This window comes from Cryptotermes secundus, unplaced genomic scaffold, assembly GCF_002891405.2.
Source record: "Cryptotermes secundus unplaced genomic scaffold, Csec_1.0 scaffold1182, whole genome shotgun sequence".
Classification (NCBI taxonomy): Eukaryota; Metazoa; Arthropoda; class Insecta; order Blattodea; family Kalotermitidae; genus Cryptotermes; species Cryptotermes secundus.
In genome coordinates this window covers 480,194-498,225 of record NW_019737098.1, presented here as the reverse complement: position 1 = coordinate 498,225, position 18,032 = coordinate 480,194, and the positions used below count along the sequence as shown (strand labels likewise).

The 18,032-nt window shown below is 38.6% G+C and overlaps 1 protein-coding gene across 1 annotated transcript in view; it reads left to right on the top strand.

Annotated features, from left to right (window-relative positions):
• The first annotated feature begins 12,685 nt into the window (after nucleotides 1–12,685).
• The window catches only part of LOC111870216 (UBX domain-containing protein 4), a 27,835-nt gene continuing 22,488 nt past the window's right edge, over nucleotides 12,686–18,032 (top strand). The window contains exons 1-3 of the mRNA XM_033753717.1: nucleotides 12,686–12,944; nucleotides 14,256–14,390; nucleotides 17,862–18,005. Coding sequence (XP_033609608.1) covers nucleotides 12,863–12,944; nucleotides 14,256–14,390; nucleotides 17,862–18,005 — 361 coding nt within the window. The 5' untranslated portion in view covers nucleotides 12,686–12,862. The remainder of the gene's footprint in view (nucleotides 12,945–14,255; nucleotides 14,391–17,861; nucleotides 18,006–18,032) is intronic.

Genomic DNA, 18,032 nt, shown 5'->3' with positions numbered 1-18,032 from the left:
GGATTTAATGAACTCCTACAAATAGTAATTACAAGTAAGACTTATGCTCTCACTGTTCTACACACTTCTCAGATCAATACAGGTCACGCTAGATCTTCTCAGTCTGTAACAATCTTCATTAACCATTGCTTGGTAACGGTTTCCAACGGCGGACGTTCCCCTTTCTATGGGTTCCCGAACTTTCCCCGGCCTCAGCTACCATTTTCTTACAGCAACAGCTCACTCTTTATTTCGTGGTCGTTACCTAGTAAAGGGTCTACATGCCACAGTTTTTAACGTTATATAAGGACATATTACATATTATACACAATGGTATGATTTAGTGGAGTAGTTATTTCGTGTGAACTTCTCAGAAACATTACATGTACCCGTATATTGGATTGCACTATGCAGGGTGTTTGATACTGAGCCACACAGAAAGAACTAAATTGGTTTCCTCAGAGAGATCGAATAATTACTGGATAAGAAGTGTAGTGAAGTAATTAATCATCGGTGGAATCAAGTGGAAAAATCGCAGACGTGATTAATGTTGAAGAAAATATTTGAGATATGATGAAAAATAAAACATTACCGTGACGTAGACGAATAGAAAGAACAAGAGACTAGAAAATAACGAAATTCAATGGACACTTATCGGATATGTGGAAAGATGAGGCAAAAACCACAACGTGAATTATAATTAAATCACGAAATTTTGTGAGGAAAACTTGAAGGAAAAAAAAACTGGATTTATCGATGACTATGACGTACGAGACCGGGTAAGAATGTAAAATGGGAAAATGAGAAGATGAAGAAAAAGTGGATATTTTTCTTTGACACTAATAGAGGGAATGATCAATCGCAGACGAGTCTGAGTGTTGCCTCGCCGTTTAGTGTCACAGTTCAGAAACGCGCCGTAACTACACGTATTTTTGTGATCTTCTGTCGTCAGAATATCGTCTGTTTTATAAGACTTGAGTTTAATTCCTACCACAATGCATTAGATATTCATCAATCACGTTAAGGTTCCCTAGCCTCCTTCGCTAGTTTCCGTAACTTTCCCATCGGTGTCCTTAATTATCTAACTTTGTATTCTCCCAATAATTCATCTTTTTGCTCATATTTGAACTCCATTTCTCGTGCAGAACTTGAGATGACATTAAACGAAATCGTATCATAACATTCCATCATAATAAGGACTGAATTGAATATAGCATATAGCACAAACTTGTGCAACTTAATGTTGCAGGTTACTGAGGTTCAGTAAGCTTCATGCAAAGTAAGGTCAGAACCAGCCAAAAATTGTCTTCAACAAAATGTGACGTCTCTAGTGAGCCGGGATAGCGCAGTTGGTATAGCGACTGGCTACGAGCTGGACGACGGAGGGTTCGGGGTTCGGGTTCCGGTAGAGTCAAGAATGTTCTATTTTCCACGTCGTCCAAACCGGCTCTGGGGTCCACCCAACCTCATATCCAATGGGTACCGGTAGTCCTTCCCTGGGGGCAGAGTGACCGGGGTTTGAAGCTGACCGCTCGCCTCCAACTAGTGCCGAGGTCAAGAAAATGTGGATCTATACATCTACTCCCCCTGCGCCTTCATGGCTAGTGCTTAATTAGCTAAGCACAGGGACAACTTTACCTTAATTGTACTGTTTTGAAAGGCAACAAGATAAATGGCTGTAAAACGGATATGCTCACTTTCCCAACTAGACCATTCGTATTCATTTATCATCTAGGCTTGGTTCAATAGGCCCACTATTGGCCGGCGTGCCAAGTGGACTCAGTTTCACCCAACCCCACAAATTAAAAAATACCTTTATAGTGGTCAGCAATATTGTGGTTACAACTATAATAAAAGTAGGAATATCTATTTTTGGTAATAAGAAAGGTAAAGGTTAAGTCGTGCCTGTGCTTAATTATTTAGGCACAACGCCATGAAGACTGCTATTCTTGAACTCGGCAGTAGACTAAAGTGGTTGGTCACCTTCAAGTCCCCTGCCTCTTTAGCTTCTTGGGAATAGTCCACGGTACCCATTGTATGGGATGTCGGATGGGCCCCAGAGCCGGGCCATAGCTCATGCGGTTAGTCGCTGGCTTCCAACCGCGGCGGCCCGGGTTCGATCCCGGGTCTGGTTAAGTGGGATTTGTGGTGGACAAAGTGACGCTGGGGCAGGTTTTCTCCGAGTACTTCGGTTTCCACTGTCATTCTTCACTCCACCAAATTCTCTATCATATTCACCCGGGGCAAGTACAATAGGCCAGTCAGTGGCCGCCGTGCCGAGTGGACCCAGCTGGACTCCACCCCCCATTAAGCGAATTTTACCCGGAACGTTTTATTTACACATTGTTAAGTTAATTCCCTTATTTTAAATAACTTAGAAATTCCCTTTTGTTATGGAATTTGAAGATTCATCATCGAATTTAGAAAATCCATCTGGATCATGTTGTTAATCACTTTAATCCAAAACACGTCTTCACTCCATATATATAAATATTATTTAATATTTAATTTTATTTTTTCCCCATGCACGTAGAAATCTTCCAAGTGGCTACTTCAAGTTTTCCGACCAAATTCATTACCCATTTCATATTTTGCTCATGCGTGCTACGTGCCTAGCCCAGTGCATCTGTTCTCATCAGTTCAGTAACCTTCAAATAATGTGATAAGAACAGATTGCATTTTATAAACTAATATTGAAAGTCGCGATCGGATAAATGTCGAGATCGAAGGAAAAGGACAAAGAAGTTACTTTTTTATTGTGTCATAATCGGCTGAACAGTAAGCGAATAAAAAATAGGCATAGCCTAAGAAAGAGGCTACCTATATAAAGAGAGAGTGTGTGTGTGTGTGTGTGTGTGAGTGTAAATAAAAAAGAGACATAACCCCGTGCATCTGTTCTTATCGGTTTAATAACCTTCCATTAAGGTGATAAGAACAAATACTTCACTTCTTAATACAGGTACTCCTCGTTATACGTGAGTTCGAGAAACGCGATGAACTAATTTAGACCGATTTCATTTAATAGCGATCACTTTAATAGGAATTTCTTGCAGGACGATTGAAAGAGCTGAAGGGAAAGGGTGAGTAATTTTTTTTTTTTTTAGTTTCTGGAAGAATAATGCGATAGGAGACGAGGAAATTATGTTCAAAGGTAGAAAGAAAAATTATGTCTGATTTATGCAGTTTTTCCCCCTTCTATATTTTTAACACAACTATCACACAACTCCAGGAATACCTGTACAGGTTAACCTTTTTTTTTTTTTTTTTTGTAATATAGTAGGTTGAGAGTTTCGGTTTAGAAAACCGAGATTAACGGCCGTGTGAATCCGTTGCACTGACCACGTTACACCATCTATCCGCAAAAGTTTGCACTAACTTCGCCGACAAGCGGCGGCAGCTCGGTCGGAATAGTTCACTTGTGAACTTAAGGCCACGGAGGAAAGGAGGAGTAGGTTGTGAGTGGGGGGAGGTGATTCAGGGCCGTGTTCGCTGAGGGGTTTGTGTATAAACAGTGCTGAACATTCAGGTTATGCTGTCAAAGTTGGTAACTTAAAAACATTTTGTGAAATTTACAAAACAGTTACGAATATCCTCACAGATTAACTTTCTAGTCCTTTGTTACTCATTTTGCCCCGGTCTTAGACATCACTAAGCATTCTATTCTTATATACCTTCTCTTTTCTTTCTTTAAAATTAGAAATTTGAAGACTACATATTAATTTGGTTGATAATTATAGTTGCTGCGACAGAACTTATTATTACTCTAAGACTGTATAAAATATGAGAACAGGATGAATATAAGAACATAAATATTTTATGTAAATGAATAGATACAGCTTATTCACGTATTATTTTATGTCCAGTGTTCATTGTTAAATGTATATAAGATCCAGTCATTACGTAGAAATTAGTAATACCAGACGTGTGGAGTAATTTTACTTGGTAAAACATTCGGGTATAGGTAGAAATGCCATTGCAGTCTTCTAAGAGTGGTGTACACTATACTGATGAAAGACGTGTACTTAGTCACAGTCCATTAAAGTGATACTGTTCTGGTGTCTTCCTCTACATATTCAAGGATTGTTATCAGTTATCCCTTGATGTTTTTGCGAAATAAACTCGAGTGGATACATGTACCACTTGACTGACTTTTCGTGAGATTAGTTCCTTACTAAGTTGACCGTAAATTATTTTGTTATTACATAATTCCCAGTATAAAATCAAATACCACAGTATTTTTAATGTACCAAAGAGGATTCTTTCATTAACATAGCTTTAATAAGTAATATTGTCAGATAATATGTATTTATGTGCGTTTTGTTATCTGAGATATACTGTACAACTGATCAGAGATCTAGTGTATTCCCTATGAATATTAAGATGAATTAGAACTATCATGAACCAAGTAAGCTGATAAAGCTAAGAGGTATTAAAATCCAAGTTAAATTCAATATAGTGCATGTATGTGTAATACGATTACATTATTACAATAAAAAGAAGAATAAATTGGGGCCGCTCCATAGCTCAAGCGGTTAGTCGCTAGCTTCCCACCGCGGCGGCCCGGGTTCGATCCCGGGTATATTCAAGTGGGATTTGTGGTGGACAAAGTGGCGCTGGGGCGGGTTTTCTCCGAGTACTTCGATTTCCCCTGCCAATCTTCATTCCACCAAATTCTCCATCATCACAGTCACCCGGTGGCAGGTAAAATAGGCCAATCAGTGGTTACCGTGCCTAGTGGACCCAGTTGGACTCCACCTCCCACTAAGCGAATTAAAAAAAAAAAGAAAGAATAAATTAATCACTCAAAAATTTGGCTTCTATTTTGAACATAAACCGAATTAACACTGACTTTTCAGTGAGTTCAGCGTTAGAATGTATATATTTTATATCGAAATCAAAGTATATTAATATGAGAAAGCTTTCAATTTCTTGGTTCATTCTCATACTATTACTATATTATGTGTGATTTCTCTTGTTTTGAATGTTTTGTGTCGTTGTAAATATTTTAGATGCTGAGTATATACATTTATACAAAATCTGTCGTTCAATGAAAAATATTTATATACAAATGTTGCGTCCGTACTTTGTCTAATACTATCGCTCACAATGTAAACAAAAGAAAAATGCAGGCGTCTTCAGTTATATTTAGTATCGGTAATACAGTTACCAGTGGCTTCACTTTTTCATTTCAGCAGGAAAGACGGATATGAGTTACTTACATCCGTTTCTATACATTTTCAGTTCAGCAAGTATCATCTTTGATTTATAGGTACCTGTCTAATTGAAACGACGATGATTCGTTGAAAATGTTTAGCAATTTGAAATTATATATTTATCAAAACAACGTGTTAAACAGCAGCTTATCCATTCTTGTTGTGAATTAGGTTAGTTCTCAGTAATGTAAGTCATTCAACAAGTTCATTACTATGTATTTTTGTATAGCATTACTATTATATTATTATATTACATTATATGTCATACTGGATTTGGTTGTATCGCAAAATATTTTGAGGTTAAGAAGAGTTCGTTGGTTTACTGAGATTTCCCTTCATGAGACCAATTGCACTGTGAGAGTTTGTATATAATTCAATGGAAGTATTTTGTTTAGTATACACGCATAAACTGGCTGAGCGAAAATGGTATTTACATCAGCGCTAACTTATAAATAGATATACGAGTACTCCAACGTAACATGACTTTTTTACCTATAACAAAAATATTTTTAGTCTCTAAGACTTCACAGAGCGAAATTAATACACTTAACTCCAGTAATAATGCACTATGTGAACTCAGGTAGTGAAATGGCCAAACAGTACAGTATAAATTCATTTGGAACAAGTCAGCTGTGCTGTAACCCCAATGTGTATGCATACTGCTCAATTTTACCTGGTCTTGAACAATTCATGAAATATATTCTGTAATATAAATATTGTATGTAATATACAGATATATTGTAATATGTTGTGTATTTATTCCTTTGAGAATCAATCATTATTAAATATAATAACACTCTTAATTTNAAGAAAGCAGTCTTCTGGGATGTGGCACCGTGTAGATTGAAGTTAACCAACGTTTCGGAGGAACGTATCGCCTCCATTTTCAGGGTAGAAGGAAAGATACGAAAATCCGCAAGCGAAGATTTGTACCGGTTCTCACGGTCTCTCAGCTTGCGGATTTTCGTATCTTTCCTTCTACCCTGAAAATGGAGGCGATACGTTCCTCCGAAACGTCTGTTAACTTCAATCTACACGGTGCCACATCCCAGAAGACTGCTTTCTTCTTATTTTAATATTAATTTAGTGTAAACATATCAGAAATTTGATTTTGTTATAATTTTACTGCTACATTCTTTTTAAAATCTATTATGTTCATTTGAACTTTGGTTACTGACCCTGTGGAAGAGGATTTTCTTAAAAAGTAACCGTTAGACCTACTCTTCTTGTTTGAGAACCAAGTTGTTCCATTGCTGTGCTCCTCACATCCACTGGACCCTAATCTGAGTCAGCTAAATATAATCCATATTATCTCTGCTTATGTCCTTTAGGCGCTTTTAAATATTCATCCATCTATGCCAAGGTCCTCCAAACAGCTTCTTCCTATTATGTGCCTAAATTGCGTATGCATTTCTCATTTCCACTTACATTATAATTTCTTATCTGTAATTTTTAACTAACTTCGTGGAACATAACCTTTGAGGACAACTGCATGCAGCCTATCCTCACGCTCTACTTCTCGGAGATCCATTTTAATATTATCCTTCTAACTACGCCTAGGTCTTTAGGGTAGCGTCTTTCCTTTACGGTTTCCGACTGAAATTCTGTATGTGTATCTCAACTCTCCCACGTGTAGTACTTACACTTCTCATCTGTTCCTTTCGCGCCTCGCTATAAATCAGAATATCTGTAAAATGCATCAGTGGTCTAGTGGTCAGAGTTCCTGGCTACAGATCCAGAGATCCCGGGTTCGATTCCCGGAGCTACCAGATTTTCTGAGAAGTGGTGGGTCTGGAACGGGGTCCACTCAGCATCGTGAGGATAATTGAGGAGCTACTTGAATGGAAAAGTAGCGGCTCCGGTCTAGAAAACCGAAATTAACGGCCGTGGGGATTAGCTGCGCTAACCACGCGACACCCTCTATCGGCTAAAGGTGGCACTAACTTCGCTAAGAAGTGGCGGTCGCTCGGAAGGTATAGTTCGCTTGCGGACTAAAGCCACGGAGTTAGTTTTCTTTTGTATCAAGTGCTGTGACATAACAGGTTACCTAGCAGCAGCGTAAGAGTTAGCGATGACACTGGTAAAGATGTTGAAATGGCGGTGTTCTAGCGAAGTAAACATACAGCTATAAACAAATCGCTATAATTGATGCAGCTGCTGTTGTGCTCACCGACTGAGCCATAAGCAGTAAGGACAGATGCGTCAGCATGAAGACAGCAAGAACTAAACTACTGTCTCGCGGATCGAGAGCGAGGTGTAGGCAGGTTACCCGCCAGCGTTTTAGCGCCTCTGCCTCTTAACACCCCCACCTTTTGGATGGTTCTAGAAGCTGTAGAGATAGAAGTGCCGAGATCCTTCGAGAATGTTCGGCAACGACGAATTAGTGAGTCAGTCTACACTTAGGAACTGCGTTCAGATATTGTGTACGGTAAACAGTGCAACGCAAAACAACTAGGAGTCCCGAGTAGGCAGCGAGAAGACGAGTGCAAAATGTCTGTGCAGTGGTGCTCCGTTTTGTAGCAGCGAACTAAAAGCCCTGACGTCAAGACAATGAGTGACAAACCAAAACAGCTTCAAAACAAAATGAACCTTACAATACCAAAAAGAACCGCATGGCAGATATGATTCTATCATATCACGAGAAAACTTAGACAATTAGCTCTTAATTGAGTTCTAAATAGGATATCAAGAAACCACATCTGCCAAGGTACAGAATCTGATGGAACTCTACAAATTTGCCCATATTTCAATCGGGACACTCACAATGCGCTTTTCATGTCATGCGAGGTGTTCTTCTACTTACCTCTGTCGTATAAAATGAGTGGTCTTGCATCATACATGGCTGATGCTCATAGAAGTTACTTGTGTCATACACACTGGCCAAGTGAAGGGGCAATTCAATTTTCTTTCTGAAAATTCTTTCCGTAAATCCTAGGACAACAAAGAAAGAAGGTGCACTGTATGTTAACACCTCCATGGCTCTTCGAAGGATAACTGTATCTTGGCCAATAGATCCCTGCTGTTCCGGAGACGATGTTTTAAAACCTTTGCACATTCGTGTATTTCTCACACTGGAGGTATATTTTGAAGTATCCATAAGTGAGATCTACTTCAGAAAATTAGACACTTCCCATCTAAACCCACCGAAAACTTTACGAGAAGAGACAATTTCCAATAATTCCATACCTACTACCTACCTACCTACCTACTTTAAACTACCCTGTAAAAATAGCCAGAAAAATTGCATCAAGGTAGGATACGAATACAATTTATCTTTAATTCAATGTTATTTATATCTGTAGAACAATCTGAGAACTGAACTCTTTTGGCGTATTGTTACCCAGCGTTGATCTGTATCACTGGTGTTACGTGCTCCAATAAACAGTGCAATGTAGGCATTTGCAATACCCTATATAATTAATTCATTCATCTGTAATCTGTCAAGACGACAGGTCCACAGTCTCTTCCAAAACAGTTCCTCCACTTGATGCGATCTACAGCTNATGAAAATATCCTCTTCTGTCCCCAAGGTCATCCAGCATCTTCTTACGTCTTCTTCCTCGTCTTCTGGTCACTTCTATCCGCCCCTCTATCTTTCCTTCAATAACTTCTTTTAGAAGGCAGTTACCGCGTAAGATATGACCAATCCAATTAGCCTTCCGTTTTCTTATTTCGTGTAGGATATTCCTCTGCTCACTGACTCTAACTAACACTTCTTCATTTCTCACATAATCGGTCCAACTGATCTTCTCCATCCTTCTCCAGCGCCACATTTCGAAGCTTTCCAGGTGTTTCTGATCTACTGCCCTAAGTACCCTATATTGGTTGGACCCTATATAAATCACAATATAATTTAATTATTAACTACATTTTTTCCTCCTTCATAAGGCGGCTTTGATACAACAAACAAGCGCACAAAAATGAGGTAAAAGACCTCTTTAAGTGTATAAAGTACCATTACCGTTGATGTTCTGTGTCAGTAGAGCGTTAGTGCGTATATGCTTTCAGGTTGAAACATTGTTCACGAAAGTCTAGAAACATCACATGGATACTTAGGCAAGGCTGGAAATGGGGAGCAGACTCAGGCAAATACCTTCTACCCAGTTCAGGTGCCCTTTCTAAGGAATTGTTTCCAGCGACTGTTAGGTCAACCCTTATTCAGTTCGCAAGGAGCCAGTATAGCGGCTGGCTACGAGCTGGATGACTTGATGGGTCGGATTTCAAGACCCGGTAGAGTCAAGAATTTTATCTTCTCCATGATGTTCAGACCAGCTCTGGGGCCTACCCAGCCTCCTGTCTATTGGGTACCGGGGGTAAAGCGGCAGGAGCGTGATGTTGACCACTCACCTCCAACTAATGTCGAGGTCAAGAGAATGTGGATGTGTACACCCACTCCCCCCACACGCCTTCGTGGTGTAGTGCGTAATTAGAGACAGAGACAACTTAACCTTACCTTATTGAGTTCGCAGACCTGGGCCGTGAAGCACTCCTCGCGAACGTGCTTTGTAATAACTACCTACATAATACGTATTCATTATCACTGGGCTTCGTGATTTTCAACTGATGCTGGACCATTTGTCTAAGTCTGAAAACCCATTTGCACTCCTTATTTTAGGATTACGAATATGAAATACTTAACAGTGTTTCAGAAGGAATATACATGTACAGTATTTCTAAAGCTGACCAAAGCTGTTTTCTGCTCCGTTGTTACATTTTACATGGTTTAGGAAATATTTGTAAATAAACATGTGACATGATGTAAGTTATTGGATAATAAAACTTGTTTATGCCACATGTTTCTTTCAGTGATTCAGTCCTACGCTTCTAATATGAGACGCGAATAACCATACTGTTAAAGAGCCTCTAAACCCATTACTGCTACTGTAAGAATGCTTTCTCTCTAGTTTTTCTACAGAATATGCCGAGCGCATGCCCGCAACATCTGTACATCTCCATGTTTGGAACAGAAACATCTGATTGAAGAGATGTACGTTGAATTTAAAATTAAAGAGTTTTATAAAAATATCGACCTATCTAACATATCACAATTTCTTCCATTGCAATGCAAACAAATCAAATAAACCACTTTAATTATTTTATAGAAAATATGGATTAGAAATCCATGGAACAAGGTCATGCTTTAGAAGCATGTAGTCCCTCAGCTGGTAAAGAAGTTCCCAGGTTTTTATGTGACACTAATGTTCACATTGTAATATCCTATTTCTTTAAGCTCCATTTTAATATCATCCTCCTATTTGAGTCTAGTGATATCTTATCTTCTGGTTCTCTTATCAAAATATTTCAGGCGTAATTAATTTTCTAGTTAAAAAAAACAACAATGTTCACCCGTTGGTGCTGTATTTTTCGAATTAGAATACTTATAAAATACAGATATATTATAACGCAAACATTGTAAAGGCTGGCAATTTATTAATCACAACTGCATATCACTGATTAGAACTTTTCAAAGCAACCTCAGGTCTAAATGTAGTATTGGTGAGTTATGAATGGGCGAAAGAAGTGTGCCACTCAGGACTCTGAGGTATGCAGCTATTATCTTGTAAGTTCTTGGCATCTTCATTTAGACCTGCATAACAAATCATAAACATTAATTTTTCAATAGATTATCAGTATCCTTTCTTATGGATATTGGGAATTCCTTTCCCATGTATTAAATCCAGAGAAAGGGGAATTACCAGGTGATGTCCGCAAATTTGGAATTCTTGTGCGCTTTAGCAACATTGCGGATCACATGATAAATTCATTCCTTCGAATGTGTGTACGCATGAAACAGCCAAAGCACCCCTGAATTGATTTCATTTAAATGCAATATTGAGGACTTGAAGTACCAATTGTTGACACTTATCAATTTTTGTTAAAATAGGACGAATATAAATGGCACTTTACGAGAACACATAGTAATACATTTGTCTCAGTCCATGTCTCCCTAAATATTTATCCAGTGAAAAATACATCCAGTAATTGTTATGGTTAAAAATGAAACACATTTGATATCCAATACACATGTCCAGTTAATATCACAGTTTTTGAGAAGATGAATCAAAAGGGACATTATGGTTATATTTTACGACATGTATATGACAATTAATAATCAATAACGATCTTTCGAATGCAAGAGAAAATTAAAAATCAGTCAACATTGTTTTTCCTAAAACACTGTTTCCAACATTTCCTTTATTTTTCTGATGTGTTGGCGAGCAGTTACCTAGCAATGGCACGCTTATTTATCGAGCCATTACGACGCAGGGGACAATATTTAAGTAGTCATGTCACAGTAAGTATGTATGTATGTATACACTGGTTCGTCATCGATATATATTTTGTTCTCACAGCCTGAATTCGTACAGTGCAATGATTTATATACAAAGTCAGAGTCAGAGTTACTTTACGACTGGCGGTTTACCGCCAATTAGTTCGTCTTGGCAAAAAGCCCCTTGAGACACACGACCAACAATTTTTCTTTTCAACTGAATACTTCCTTTCATACCCTTATGTAACAGCCTCTCTGAGGAGAGGATGGGTCTGTAGCGTACAATTGCCGCTGGTCCTCGCCAGCGCAGTCATTTTCGGGTCCGGCTCCCGCGGGACTCATAACCTTTACTGTTTCAAATTCTAGACTCCCCCAAAATTGAGGGCCAGGTCCCAGTATTTATGTCCCCCAGGAAGAGGGTGGCCCAGTTATACCCCCCGGCACTGGCCTTCCTTTTCGTCACCTCCCACGACTCGCAGGGTTACGGAGGAGGTATTCGACCCCGCCGCCACACGGGGAAACATTTATATACAGATACATATTTAAGCCTATATTCGTATAATTTCGTACCCCTCCTCCTTTTCGTGATGCAAAATTTTTGCCGCCATCATATGTCGTTGACAAACTACGGCGTGCCGCTGGCAAAAAAAAAAAAGTTTCGGAATACTGAATTGCACCAATTACGATGGGTGACACAACATCGCTAAACAAAACCACGATGCTAGAAGAAACAGTTTGCCAGTGTGAAGTCTAAGCAATACACAGGAGTCTCCGGAGACAGTGATCGGATGCAAGATGACGTTTTTATAATATCAGTAACGATACGTTACGGAGTGTTATTTGCAGCACTATGTAAGGCGTTTACTGCCTTTTATGCCATATATGACACGTTCCAAGGGCACTACTGAACGCTATTGAAGCTGCTGAAGTTCCCTGTTATTCTATTTATTTATTTCGTCTCTATAAATCATTGTTACATCATATAGGACAAGTCAGTTACTGTACATTGGCTGGTTACAATAAGAGAATAAAGTTACAATAGATTACAGTAGATTACAATAGTTATGATGGTTATGATTTCATATAGTGTGAGGTGGAATCCATTTCATCCATACCGGTTACTTGTGGTTACTGCTCACGGATGATACAACTGTTCCTGTCCACAGATAACTCAGCTGTTACTGTCCGAGTGCTATATTTGTTTACTTTTAAGGTTTCTGAAATGATCATTTCCGATTCACAATCGTTCAGCTTTGTTCGTACGTCATCTGAGGCATCTGAGGTGTGTGATGAATCAGAAAGTTTTAGAATACGTGATATTGCACAATTTGGCTTCAAGTATATAAATCGCTTTGTCTGAAGCTGTATCAACTTATTCGGGTTTCTTAATAGTACTGTTATGCGGTGGTTTCAAGGCGGAATAGCAGAGGCAGTTGCAGCCTCAAAAACTAGAAATGCAGTCTTTGTTGTGTTTGTTGAAGGTTAGTTCGAAGAGATATTTAAGTTAAAAGATGGTGTTATTAGGCTGTGTTAACGTAAGAGTGTGATATGTGTCGAACATACTGATAATTTGACACCTGGATGTTTGAATATACACAGAACTGTTACTGAAATTTGCAACATTGTTTTCAGAGTTTGCATCTTAACTTGCTCATAACCTTGTACAAATTTGGTTTACGGTCCAAATAGTAATAATGATCCTCTCCGTTCTCTACACAGTGTGCAAGGAAAAAACATACTACGAATGGGGATGTGGCATGTGATCTGTTGCGTAAAGTGCTATGTAATTAGGCGAACAGGTGCCATTAATGGCTAACGAGACTCCCATTAGGCTCAGGTGAAATTAACAAAATAGCATAGCAGTTTTTTTGAGGTATGCTTGACCAGGAGACCCACTATTCTGAGTTTTTTTTTTCTTTTTGTGTTTTTCCTCATTCTCTTGAGAAATGTTGAAGTGCTCCAATCAGTTAGGCCATGGCCACTTCCTTCCACATTCTTTCTAGTTCGTTATGCCCATTCATCCAGTTATTTACTGCTGTACGGTCTACGTTACTGGTAGCACCATTAAATCAACTACAGGTATATAAATAAATAAGAAAGAGGAATTTCCAGTCTCATTCAAATTATTCTGGCAAAGGCAGTAATTGCCTCTGCTCATCATTTGTCATAACAAAGGTAATTTAATTCGTGTAACACCTTGTGTATTTGACTAATTCTAATAACATGACAGTCATCCTTATTTACAGAATTGATTAATAGCAGAAAATATCTGTTAACAGTACTGCAAGTTATGAAAGTTATAAACAAGTATGGTTTTAAGTATACATGTGAACTATGCAGACCCACTTCAAAGGATCACTTCAGAAAGATAGTTTTACCATGTATTTTTCAGTGGGTGGTTGTGTTACTGATGAACTCATAGGTGTTTGTCGCATATATAATAAAAATATTGTTACTTGTCTTTAAGGAAAGCATCCCGTTGTATGTTAGTACTATCATAATTGAGTTTTCGTTTTTCCTGTCCTACACAATAAACACCAGGATAACTCACATTTTACTGTGCATAACTGAGTTATCATTACCTGTTGTGACTTTTCATGTCCGTGAAGATCAGAATAAGTTACAGGCTGTAATTTTGGTTCTCGAGTGACATACATTTTTCACTCAATGATATCAAGATTTTAATCAGGGTGTTTGTGTTGAATCTGTACTGATATTATGCTGGTGTGATTACTACGACAGTTATGTTAATATGGTATGCATTAATATTTCGTCTTTGTTCTTATTTGAAGGAAAAGATGATTTGTCTAAAAGTATAGCTGCAACAATAGATAACACTGCAGTTTCTTCAAAATTGGAATCAGAAGATTTTGTGGTAATAAGACTGGACAGTGGTTCGGAAGCCTACAGACAGTTTGCTCAGATTTGTATCCTTTTTGACAAGTATCTGAAAGTGTGAATATTTGAAGTATGAACATTTTCATTCTTTATCAATGTTTGCATGTGTTTACAGTTATTCCTATGTTCAGCTGTAATGCTGTCAGGGCATCATGCTTAATTGAAGTAAGTGCTTCATGCATTTTTATTTTTTTAAGATGTCAGTGAGAACACATCACAAAATTACAAATGTAACTACAGTAAATATACAGGGTGTCCCAGGAGGAATGTGCCAAACTTCGGGAGGGTGTTCCTTATGTTAAAGTATGCCGATATAACCCAAAACACCTATGTCCAAAGTTGAACGGTTACGGAGATAATGGCCAGAGAAGTGTCAAACTTTGACCGGGGTTACACACTTGTTGATTACAAAATACATATTAAAACTGGCAGGAATATGTGGATTCTGTAATGTTAATAATGTACGTAACATCAAACTAACTTGTGAGTGACGGAAAGCCATAAAAGTGAAGTACAAAATACTCGCTCGCCATGTCATAATTGTCCTTAGGTTTCCAAGCAGTATACATAACACATGACTGGCGAGCGATGACGTAACGTGCTGACTGCGCGTTCTGGTATGAGCCAACTACATAAGCACGGCTAGGGAGTATCATCGCACTCAAGGACAAACATAGATAAGGGCTCTCAGCTGAGAGGTACAGCGAGGTACAGTGCTTGGACCTGCCAGAAGACCACACTTTTCTTGGGCCATTATCTCCGTAACCGTTCAACTTTGGACATAGGTGTTTTGGGTTATATCGGCATACTTTAACATAAGGAACACCCTCCCGGAGTTTGGCACATTCCTCCTGGGACACCCTGTATAGGGTATCTGGCATCAGAATGCAGATTTCCCCCACTGCTTCTTTACTGTACTTGTTTATGGTTCTGTGATGTGAAATATATATGTTATTGAGTAGTTTCAAACACAAAGGGAAACAACAAGAAGAAGTTCTGGAAAGAACTAATCACCTACTTTCCTTTGATACAACGGGAACCCCATAGAAAAGGACATGTATAACAATTCTTCTGTTGGTGTGTGTGTATTCATTGCCATGGTAATGTTTCTACCAAGCCCTTGCCTAGCAATGATAATGGGATACACACACAGACACACAGACTGATGGGAGGAATTTGTGAAGTACACCAATGAGGTGACGTAGGTGCTGTGATATAGATACCAAGTTTCATAAAGATTGGTTCAGGCATTCAGAAGCTGATGGGGCAGGGTGGATACTCAGAGACAGACAGCATGGTGATCTCAGAAACCCACTTTTATTTTTTAAAACTAAGGAATGTATGTTAAAAATGGACTAAGCTGCCATAACTAAATGTTTGTTTCTGACATATGATGTTACTAAGGGATGTGCTTCCTGTCCAAGAACATTGGGTGGGTAGTCTGAAATTATTGGCATAAGTGGTATCTTTTGTCCAAGACTGGTGTTCAGAAAGCCTTCTCAGAAGTTTGCAGATAATAACCTGAATTGGTATAGAAGTACCCTCACAACATAGTATATTACTTTTCACACTGACGACATGGTCAAACTGGTGAAAGGACAGGAAGGAAAAGGAAAAATAGGGAACTTGGTTGCTAGTCTATAATTGCAAAAGATTTTACTTGGTATATTGTTTTTTGAAACATATTCTTTCATATTTATTGCAAATTTAAATGTGTGAAGATAAAAACAAGGCAACAATTGTTAGGCAGTAACATCCACAGATCCTGAATGATTGTAACTGATGCTTTGGTTTTGTAGTTCGGGTTGAGATGAGGTGTGTCATAAACCAGGATATGAATTTATGGCTGAAGGTGAAGCAAAGAGTCTTGATGATGTGCATCAGTAAAAGTTCCATCTCAAGCTTTGATCATACCACTTAATAATAAGTGCAGGAGTTGAGGTGGATCACCTGCCAAGATGTGCACATGCACTGCTGCTGAAGTTTCCAGATTTCCTTACTCTCCCTAACATTGGAAATTGCCTAGTTCACTCTCAGATGCACAGGAATAGTCAAAAAAGATTCCATACATAAAACAGTGACCACTAGCCTGAAGTGAGTTAGTCTGCACTTATGCATAGAAGCAAGGTGGGGTTTGTGTGTGGTAAGACAGTGTGATGAGGGACAGATGCCCAGTGAAGGTAAACTACGCACAAAGGAACACAGCTTGAACACCTCAACATGAAAATAGCATGAGTGAAGTGAATATGTACATTCTCAAATAAAGACAACGTGCAATAATAGGATGTAAATATATTGACATATGAGTTCATGCAGAGCAGAGATTTCAGTCAGGTAACACTTGCCTGATGGCCTCCCCTCTCAGCTACTCTCCACTGAGGCAGCTACAACAATAATAGCCTGGGAACGTTCTGATACATCTCATATAGCTGTAAGTGTACACCTTTTAAAAATATATTGTTGCAGAGTCTTTTGTATCTTGTGCCATACCAAGAAGATGAATCATCCCAACATTCTGAAGGATTTACAGCCTCCTCCTTCAAGGTTGAAGTAAAGTAAAATTTAATACCGGCAGGTTTATATATGAAGAGAAACCAGTCACAAATTTTAATTGGTACAGCACAATGGAAAGTCATTGGTCAGTATTTTGTGACTATGGTGAAGTACAAATGGTTACCCATCCATATCATGACCAGGATCAGTTTTGTAGCCCTTTGTATGTGAATTCTCATGGATGGGTCTACACGTGTATTTTACCACAGTCACATGTACGAAATGCTGATAAGTCTGTTCTCATGACCACATTTTAGACCAACAAATTCTCCTCATATTTTTGTGATTTCATTTTTCTCTGGGGTAGGTTTATATATATTGTCACATGTACAGGGTTGTGTGACTAATAATTGTGGGCTCTAGATTTGATGATTTGATTTCTTTTCCATCTCTATTATAATCACAGTTGATTATAACAGTTCACACATTGAGCTCCTTCTTGACAATGAATCTCTCACTGTATTTCTTCCGTTTCTCAGACTGGTCTCTAGTCTTCAGCTGCTCAGTACAACTGACTCCTGCGAATCCTTTTATGACCCAGTGCAGACTGCAGACAGAACACATACTTGAACTGTTCATCTGTTGCCATGGTAATGCATTGACCAGTAACGGTCTATTTCACGTTGCCACAAGAACATGCTCAGCAGATGGTCATATTGTGGCTTTCGAACATGATATCACAATATCACTTTCTCACTTCTTGTTGAGTTCAACAGGTTTTTACTTTATGCATTATGGACAAAGATGTACCAGTTGGATATATTCCTTCACAGAAGCTTGCTGGGTATATGCCTCATTGTTGTAATAATTGTTGATTTCGGGCATAATTTCACTTGTTTATAATAACATTTCTTTTTTTTATGTGGGAGAAGTAACAAAATTTTGCTTGCTCATCTGTAAAACATGTTGCATCATTAAACAAATAAGTTCCTTAATGTGTAACTTAGATCATCTGGTACCTGTCCCATCCTTGTTCTTTATTGGTGGAAATGGGGTGCCCCTGGAAGTAGTGGCTGGAGAAGTGAACGAGCCTGAATTGCTTCGTAGAATCACTTTAGTTTTGGAAAAAAGTGGGAAAGCTGTGTCACCAGGTAAGATATAAATTGCTTACCGACAGC